This window comes from Phragmites australis, chromosome 7 (assembly GCF_958298935.1).
Source record: "Phragmites australis chromosome 7, lpPhrAust1.1, whole genome shotgun sequence".
Lineage (NCBI taxonomy): Eukaryota > Viridiplantae > Streptophyta > Magnoliopsida > Poales > Poaceae > Phragmites > Phragmites australis.
The window spans coordinates 17,453,111-17,462,884 of record NC_084927.1 but is presented as its reverse complement, the minus strand read 5'-3'; the positions used below and the strand labels follow the sequence as shown (position 1 = coordinate 17,462,884).

The following is a 9,774-nucleotide window of genomic DNA, read 5'->3' as shown; positions in this document are numbered from 1 at the left end:
AAAAACAAACCTTGACCGCTAAGCTATCCTAACAAGCTAACTGAGGAAACCAGTAGCAGACTTGATTAAATCAACATTCTCCCCCCTAATCTAACTACTGCTGGTGTCGACAACATGGATCCGGGCTCCCAGTTCCTGAAACTTCACGCATCCAAGTGACTTCGTCATGATGTCTGCAAGCTGATCATTAGTGTTAATGTCCTTCACAACGACCTTGCATTCTTCTACACACTCTCGTATGAAGTGGTAGCGAGTCTTGATATGCTTGCTTCAGTCGTGGAAGACAGGGTTCTTGCACAACTGAATTGCAAACTTGTTGTCCACATGGATGATGTTGTTGTCCGGCTTCCTGTGAAGCAGGTCACCGATCAAACATCCCAGCCACACTCCTTGGTAGGCTGTAGTCGTGGCGGCCACATACTCTGCTTCACACGATGAGAGGGCCACAATCTTTTGCTTCTGTGATTTCCATGACACTGGACTGTTCCCAAGCATGAACAGCACACCAGTGGTACTCTTTCGATCGTCCACGTCTTTGGCCATGTCAGAGCTGCTGTACCCGACTAACTCGATCGCACCGTAGTGCTTGAGATAGCTGCACCTGTAGCTTCGTGTACCTGCAATGTATCGTAACATGTGCTTGATGGCGTTGAGGTGTTCGACTGCCGGTGCATCCATGAACTGGCTGAGGTACTCGACGGCGAATGTGATGTCCGGACGGGTATGAACAAGGTAGCAGAGACTCCCTATGATGCTTCGGTAGAATGGAGCATCAACAGGAGAGCTCATGCTCTCCTTGCTAACCTTCAAGTGTGGCTCCATTGGCGCGAGAGTTGGGTTGCAGCTCCCCAAACCCGCTTTGTCCAGCAACTTCTCGGCGTAGGCTGATTGACACAGGGTTATGCTCCTAGGCCTCTGACGAACTTCTATGCCAAGATAATAGTTCAAGAGAACCAGGTCGGACATCTAGAATGACCTCTAAATCTCTGCCTTGAACTTGAGTATTTCCTCCCCTTCGGCGCCGGTGACTATCAAGTCGTCGACGTACACACCGAGTAGGACCCGATGATTGTTGATGCCGTGCATGTACACAACATGCTCAGATGAGCTCCTCTGGAAACCAAGTGACAGCAAAGTGCTATCCAACCTGGCATTCCAGGCCCTAGGTGCCTGTCGAAGTCCATATAGTGCTTTGTGAAGTTTCAGCACCTTGTCTTCCTGGCCTTCCTGAACGAAACCAGGTGGCTGAGCAACAAACACCTCTTCTTCAAGAACGCCGTTGAGGAATGCAGACTTGACATCTAGGTGGTGTACTGCCCAACCCTTGTGCGCGACGATGGCGAGTAGTACATGCACCGTGTCCAGACGCGCTACCAGGACAAACACCTCATCAAAATCAATCCCTTCGCGTTGCACGTAGCCTTTCGCCATGAGTAGTGCCTTGTGCTTCACCACGGCACTAGTGGCATCATTCTTGACCTTGTAGACCCATTTGAGGCTGATTGGCCTCTGTCCTACAGGCAGATGGGTCAGAGTCTAAGTCCCATTTTCTTCAAACACCTTGACTTCCTCCAGCATTGCCCGTCACCAATAGGCATGTTCATCGGCCTCACTGAATGTGGTCGGCTCTTCAGTATCAGCGACCAGCAGCTTGGTGCTTAGCACGCGTGACTCAAGTCCACACGGCGAGGCTAGCCCGAGGATGTCATCAACATCTTGGACCCTGAGTGGTGTGTCATCATGATCAGCATCGAGATCATCTACTGGAACTTGAGGCAATGTTGGTGATCCTCCGTGCGCACCATCGGAGCTCTATGCAGACAGAGACTGCACCGTGGGTGCTGGTGATGCCGGCGTGACCGATGTTGCTGATGGAGTCTCCAAGCTGCTAGGCAATTGGTGAGAAGTGTATTCAACCGTGAAGATCTCACCGGGTTGATTGCCAATGACCGGACCATATGCTTCATAATGGCACCAGTCCCAACATGCCGCTTCATCAAGCACGATATCGTGTGTGACATAAACACACCGTGCTGCTGGGTCGAACACTCGATAGGCTTTGGAGCTCTCCTCGTATCATATGAATACCGTTGGGAGGCTTCGGTCGTCAAGTTTCTTGAGGTTTGGCTTGGTGATCTTGGTGTGCACAATTGAGCTGAACGTCCAGAAGAAGTGAACATTCAGCTTGCGCCCATGCCATGCTTCGAAGGGGGTGATCCCATAAAGGCTTGTCGTGGGGGAGAGATTCAAGATGAACACAGCTGTGCTCACCGCCTCACCCCAAAACGTGCCCGGTATCTTCTTGGTTTTCAGTAGGCAGCGAGCCATGTTGAGGATGGTTTGGTTTCGCCACTCGACCATGCCATTTTGCTGCGGCAAGTAGGGTGCGGTGAGGTGACACTGAACGCCCTGAGTTGCACAATACTCACCAAAGGAGATCGAGGTGAATTCCCCCCCCCCAATCTGTGCGGAGGGGACGCGGTTTCCTCTCGGATTTGACCTCTGCTCGGGCCTGAAACTTCTTGATGGCGACTGGTGCATTGTCCTTTGCACGTAGCAGGTTTAGCCACATATAGCGACTGAGGTCATAGATGAGCAGGAGGAAGAAACACTTGTCGTCATGTGTCACCGGCGTGACCCGGCCGCACAGATCGCCATGAACGAGGTCTAAGAGGTTGTCGGTGCGGTACTTCGCCTTGGCAGGGAACAGTGCGTGCCTCTATTTTCCAGCGAGACAGCTCGTGCACACTTGTTCGACATTGGTGATCATGGGGAGTCCATGCACCATGCCTTGGTGCGCCAAACTCTGAAGCGAGTTGAAATTGAGGTGGCCGTACCGAGCGTGCCAACGCCAGACATCCTCGTCTTGGCACACCGACTTGCAGGTGGGCTGCACAGAATTGAGTGCCAATATGTACAGACGATTCTTCATGCGCGTTACCTTAGCAAGTAACCTCTGTTGGCGGTCCTTGATGCGCATCACACCATCTTTGACGAGCACCTGACACCCGGCTTCGTTGAGTTGGCCGAGATTGATTAGGTTGCTCTGGAGACGCGGTATGAAGTAGACCGAGGTGAGGACGTGTTGACGGCCACCATGGCCAAACAACAACACCTTCCCACCCCTGTGGATGTCCACGGTCGATCCATCGCCAAAACGGACCGAGCGAGTGACGTTGGTATCTAGCTTGGTGAAAGCCGATTTGTCACCCGTCATGTGGTTCGAAGCACCCGTATCAAGGTACCACCGAGCGTCACCGAGGTCTCCCAGCTTCCCAATCTAAGCCTTGGCCTTTTCTTCGTTGAGGAAGATGTGCGCGCCCACTTGCTCTGGCTCATCGGTGACTGCCATCAGGAGCTCAGGATCCTCATTGACTTGCGCGATGTGTGCCTCGTCGCGCTTCTTCTTGTGACACTCTCTGGCTCAGTGCCTGAGCTTGCCGCAGTACCGGCACTTATCTTTGCCGGTGTCACATGTGCCACCGGGAGCTGGAAGCCTTCCCATGACCGCGACCACAGTGACCGTTGCCACTCAAGCCACCATTCTACTCCCGCTTGTGTGAACGCTCTAGCCACTCTGCTTCAGTTAGAAGCAATTGGCCGCCGGAGCGATTGTCGGTGTCGACGTCGAACCGGTCCTCGGCAGCCTTCAATCTCCTGGTCACCTCCTCCAAGGATAGCTGGTCGATGTCGAGCAAGGTCTCAATGGAGAGGGCAATTTGTGAGTACCTTGCGGGGACAGCGCGCAAAAACTTCTGCATGGCTTTCTCCTCGTTGACGGTGTCGCTCAGGAGAGAAAGAGTGTTGATCATGCCACTCAATCGCATCGAGAACTCTTCAATCGATTCCTCATCCTTGAAGCACGTAGAGTTGAACTCCCGTCGGAGGACCTGCGCTTTGGCTCACCGGACGCGATCCACGGCCACGTCCTTGGCTGAACGCTTGACGGCGAGGACGGCAAGCATGTCGGCGGGGATGACGCGGAGAATGGCCTCGAACGCCAGACGGTCGTTGTGGTGCTCAGCTTCATCGTCGAGGTCGACGCCGTCTTCCACCTCAGCCCACAAGCCCCACGCTTGCAGCATGACCTTCATTAGGAGCGACCAATCTCCATAGTTGGTGTGCGTCAGCGTTGGATAGTTCACTGCGCCACCAACTTCCTTGATCACGCGCTGAGCTTGCAGTTGACGGCCATCGGCAGTATGCTGCCGCTGTCGGCGCGGAGGAGGTGTTGGAGATCGCCGCCCTCTTCTTGACGGAGGAGTACGGGACCTGGTCGGCATAGGAGCTTGAGATGTCGACATGGTGGCAGGATCACGGAGTAACGACTCTGATGCCACTTGTTAGCCGCGCTGGTATCAATTCCTCAGCGTTGGTGTCAATTCCTCGCTTGCCGAACTCGGATCAGTCTGACGACAAGCACAGCCGAAGTTGTTTTCGTGTTCCTGTCAGGAAAACACCGGAAGCTCCGGGGATACTGAAGAAACACGCAACAGACAGTGGACGCTCTGATTTTGTGCTGCAAGTCGCAACTTTTCTGTGATTGTCTTCTCCTTTTATTGACAAAACAAGTAAACGTGCATGCACACGATCCGATCATCTCACACCATCCCACGAGCAGATCGTGCAATACTACTGACGCGCATAGCTCACACACTTCCATGGCTTATATTCAGCGTGCATAAACAAACTCTGAAACTGAACTAAACTAAACTAACAAGCTAACTGAGGAAACCAGCAGCAGACTTGATTAAATCAACACCGTTGCCCCCCGTCCCCCTTATTGCTGATCTTTCTAGAGAGGTCCGATCGCCTCCCCCATACTCTGAGAGTTGGTGGGGGTCCAAGGGCTTCGGAGGCCTTGGTCTTCGCAAGGGATTCCCCTTATTGCTGATCTTTCTAGAGAGGTCCGATTGCCTCCCCCATACTCTGAGAGTTGGTGGGGGTCCAAGGGCTTCGGAGGCCTTGGTCTTCGCAAGGGGTTCGAAGCTTAGAGGCTCAGGAGTGATACTGGAACCGGGTGGGCCCCGGTCTCAGCTGGCAGAGCCCAGGGCATCGGAGGTCTTTGATGTTGACCCCCTGGTTACCTATTGTATTCCGCCGCACACCGTCAAGGTATTCAAAAGCTAAGGTATTTTTCCCCAACAGGTAGAATGGCTCTCTATGCTTAATTTGTATAATAGAACAAAACATCTCGGCCTCTACATCGAAGGATGCACACAACCGCAACTTATTACATCGTCACAACACTAGACCGAAAAGGTCAAAGCTGAAAGATAGCAAACATTCACCAAGCCAACACAGTTTAATTTGATAACATCCTGTTGCCTCTGAGCCTGAGGAGGGATAATATGGGCAAACGTCCTGGCGTTTTGCACTTCCAGGTACCGGGATGATGCCTGGGGATGCGCCATCTAGAATCCAAGTACGACTTGCCTGCGGTCTTTTCATCTTGTCTTGGCATATAATACTGCTTAGCAACATGACATATAGAGGCGTCAGGGTCAGTGGCTGTTGGCTGAGTGAGAAATCGAAGACTTTGAAGCTATTAGTAATAGCAATTGCTTCGTAAATGCATCAACTGCTACGGCAATCAATATCTGAGCCAAGGATGGGGTGAACCAAGCAAAAATGCGGAGCTTCTGGTTCACCTCCCGTCCAATCAAAGGAGACTGACTAGTAGACCTGTGGTAGGTCTTTCAAAAGTATCACCCTCAAGTTAACTCACAATAAGGCGAGTCAGTCAAGACAGGCAAATTATGGAGCTTTCTTTTGATGGTTTCACAAAATTCGTCTATTTCAAATAATGCAAATAAGTACTGTGAACAAAGACGAGATGTAAAGAACCTGGAGTCAATATGCAAGTTGCTGCCTGCTTGGAGAGTTGACCTTATCTTTAGACTAGGTCGTCCCCAGACATCACTTTTGATCATTTCAATGCGGCACAGCTATTTCCAAAGTATCACCGTCAGTCAGACTGACTCACAATGAGCCGAGTCAGTCATGAAAGGCACGTTGATGGTTTCACAAAAGTCGTCTACTTTAAATAATGCAAATAAGTAATGTGAACAAAGACGATCGAGATGCTAAGAACCTGGAGCCAATACATATACATACGTACGTGCATATATATATATATATATATTTATACATATTACATACATATATACATATACACATATACATATATATTGTGGCTGGCTGTTGTTGTTCAACTGGGTCTTACGAGTTCGTAAGTCATGTTCTTGAAAATATAGCTATTTGTATATTTGTGAATACTTTCGACTCACAATAAATTGAGTCAGTCAAGACAGGCACGTTGTGCAGCTTTCTCTTGATGGTTTCACAAAAGTCATCTACTTCAAATAATGCAAATAAGTAATGTGAACAAAGACGAGATGCAAAGAACCTGGAGTCAATTTGCAAGTCGTTGCCTGCTTGGAGAGTTGACCTTGTCTTTACGGGAGCGCTATTCTACCCAAAGGTTATTTTACACGAGGGCCTTGCCAAACCTTCTATTGACCTAGCCAGCAGCTCGACGCACTCCACTGGATCCCGCACCCCGCTCACCCCTGATCTAATCTAGATCGAGCGCAACGCCGACCGCACCCAGCATCTCGCGCGGGATCGAGCGCCCCTAACCTCTGCCCACCACTATCCCGCCATTGCCCTATGCCAGAACCAGCTCCATGTTCCTCCAGCACGTCGTCCGCCAAACCGAGATCCAGCCCAAGCGCCTCCCGCCTGTGAGAGAGAGCGCGCGGCCGTGCTTCCCCATTTCCATTTATGCTCAATCGGGCCGCCAAGCACGCAATTACTGCTCCTGTTGCCGTCCTTGTGTGCAAATCGAGTTGCAACTCCACTTCCACTCCGTCCATGGTTTTGTTTTGCAACTATGCTGCCATGGTGAGGGGAGGAATTGGGAGTCCGGGTGAAGGGAAACCCATTTTTGTGTTGGTTGGCCATGATTTGGACTGAGCTAGGGCTAGGGCGAGGGAGTATTGCTTGGAGATGATGCATCGTGCAGGAAGAAGACATGGCAGCCTGCATATTGCAGAATCTTACCTGGGATTTACTTAAACACATTTGTTATGACTAGGAAACCAGAAAGAGAGTACTACTAATACAAACTACTGAATGTTAAATAGACTACTGGCACAATTTACTATAACTTGAAAATCGAGATAATTTTACCATGAATTGGAAGCAACTTACAAAATTACACTAAGTGCTGGAATTTACTATAATTCGGAACTACTAACAAAATACTAATGTCTTGGAAGCAAGGGTGAAAATTTGCTATGACTTGGAAGTGACTATTGATCTATTAAACCGTTGCAAGGAGTACTACTGACACAATTTGCTATGATTTAGAATTATTAACAATTACTGACACATACTACTGAACTCTGCGAGAATGAATTATTTACATATACTACTGACACAACTTTGATATGACTTGGAGCTACAAAATTGTCCTAAGTATTAAAATTTGTTATGACTCGAAACTACTGACTATTAATGAAGCCTAGAAGAATGAACTACTGACATAGTTTGATTATGAGTTGGAAGATCTACTGAAGATACTACTGATTCGAAATCATAGAAAGTACTAAATTTTGTTATGGCTTGGAACTAGTGAAGCATGAAATGAACTATTGAGCCACAAAGAAAAGAAAGGACTACCAGAGGAAAGGAGAACTATGACAAACTACTAAAGTCTAAAACAATGAACTACTGAATCGTGAGGCAATGAACTACTGAATCATGAAACGATGAACTACCAAACCATGAAAGGATGGTGGAAAACTATTGAAGTTGGTGGAATTTCCTATGACATGGAAGTACTTAAGGAAAGGAATACTATATGGAAAGAATGAATTACTGAACAATAGGAAAAACTACTACAGAAAAAACTACTAGAGTTTGCTATGACTTGAAACTACTGAAGAAAAGGAAAAACTACTGAAGAAAAAAAGAAGACAACACAAGGTCAACTGAAGATTACTGAAGAACTACCAAATCTAAGTTATAGATTTCTTCAGTAATTAGGTAGATATTTCATGTTTCGTTGGTTTTCTTTTCGAAGTTGTGAGTAGTTCTTTGTCAATAGTTCTTGTTGACTGAAAATTAGCCAGGAACCTATTTCGAGGACTACTGAAGCAAGAATGAGAGTACTACCAAACCATTAAAATCCAAATCATAGAAAATTAGATGTGGAGCATTGAAGGGAAGAAGCAGGTCAATAACAGCATGCCATACTGTAAAAAAAAAGCTATAACAAATGTCTTCCAATGACGCCGCTGGTATCCTTTAGTGCTAACCCTCCATGGCATGGATCTTCCTCAACCACCATGCAACTAGATCATGTTCCGCACGCCAGCAGCTACCTGGATACATTCGAGTGGATAGCCTACCAATAGGGCACCAGATGCATCATCACCTACGCGGAGGCGGCCTGCTCTGATTCTGGTGTGACGGGGTCCAATAGGCTACATCAATCAATTTCCTACATGGATCGAGCTTGTGGAGGCCATCCCCCACCAATTTTTAGTGTGCAAAGCTCGTTGAAGGCCGAAATTGCTGCCACTGCGCTACCAAGCTCCAACAGAGAGAAGGGGGCAGGGATAAGACCACTGATGGGGAGGAGATCCGCAGTTGACCATTGATCTTGCATTGTTGTTGGGGTTTGATCCTGGAAATCCACCACAAGTGAGGGGATCACGCTGACACACGCATGAGATGAGGGAATCATCACGCTCTTGTCAGTGGTGCGATCGAAATCGAGGAGAAGTGGAGCTGTCTGGTCAGGGTGGGTTGTAAGATGCGGCTGGGTTGACTAGCCTAACATGGATGGGTTGGGTTGGGCGTGAGGATAGGTGGGCAGGTTTGGGATGGTGGGTTGGTTTGGTCGAGTTTGGTTAGCTAGTTGATTGGTTGGGTTCGGTGGTGTAGAATATTATTCTACACCCAGGATATAGTATAACACTTATATATATACACACACACATACATATATACATACATATATGTATGTATGTATGTATATACACGCATATATATGTTCGTACACATATACATACATAAAGGAAAACTAGTTTATACTCCTGGGAGTACCTACTCCCAGCTCAATCCATAGTTGATTATGTTATAACTGAAGTATATACTACTTTTTGAGATGTATATATGACTTTATGATATGTATATACTATTTTCTTATATGTATATACTTTTTATAAGTAAAATATATTTTTAATATATATACTACTTTTTAAAATGTACATACTCCTTTATGAACATTTATTAGAGGGGGAGTATGTACACCTCGGGAGTAAAAAAATGCTTCCCATACATATACATATATATGTATATTTATATTTTTATATATATACACACATGCATACATACATATACACATATACATATATATTATGGCTGGCTGTTGTTGTTAAACTGGGTCTAACGAGTCCGTAAGTCATGTTCTTGAAAACATCCCTATTTGTATATTTGTGAATACTTTTGACTCACAATAAGTTGAGTCAGTCAAGATTCAAGACAGGCACGTTGTGGAGCTTTCTCTTGATGGTTTCACAAAATTCGTCTATTTCAAATAGTGCAAATAGGTAATGTGAACAAAGACGAGATGCAAAGAATATTGGAGTCAATATGCAAGTCGTTGCCTGCTTGGATAGTTGTCCTTGTCTACAGCGAGTCTAGGTCGTCCCCATACATCACCTGTGATCATTTCAATGCAGCGCAGGAAATTTTGCCCAT

At 47.4% G+C, this 9,774-nt stretch overlaps 1 protein-coding gene across 1 annotated transcript; it reads right to left on the bottom strand.

The window, feature by feature from the left end:
• Window positions 1-270: 270 nt before the first annotated feature.
• Window positions 271-966, bottom strand: LOC133925430 (secreted RxLR effector protein 161-like). The gene has a single exon (XM_062371361.1). It carries the CDS (start codon window positions 964-966, stop codon window positions 271-273), a length of 696 nt encoding a protein of 231 aa, XP_062227345.1.
• Window positions 967-9,774: the final 8,808 nt, after the last annotated feature.

Coding starts and splice junctions, on each gene's coding strand:
- LOC133925430 (XM_062371361.1), bottom strand. CDS start 966: ATGTCCGACCTGGTTCTCTTGAACTATTATCTTGGCATAGAAGTTCGT.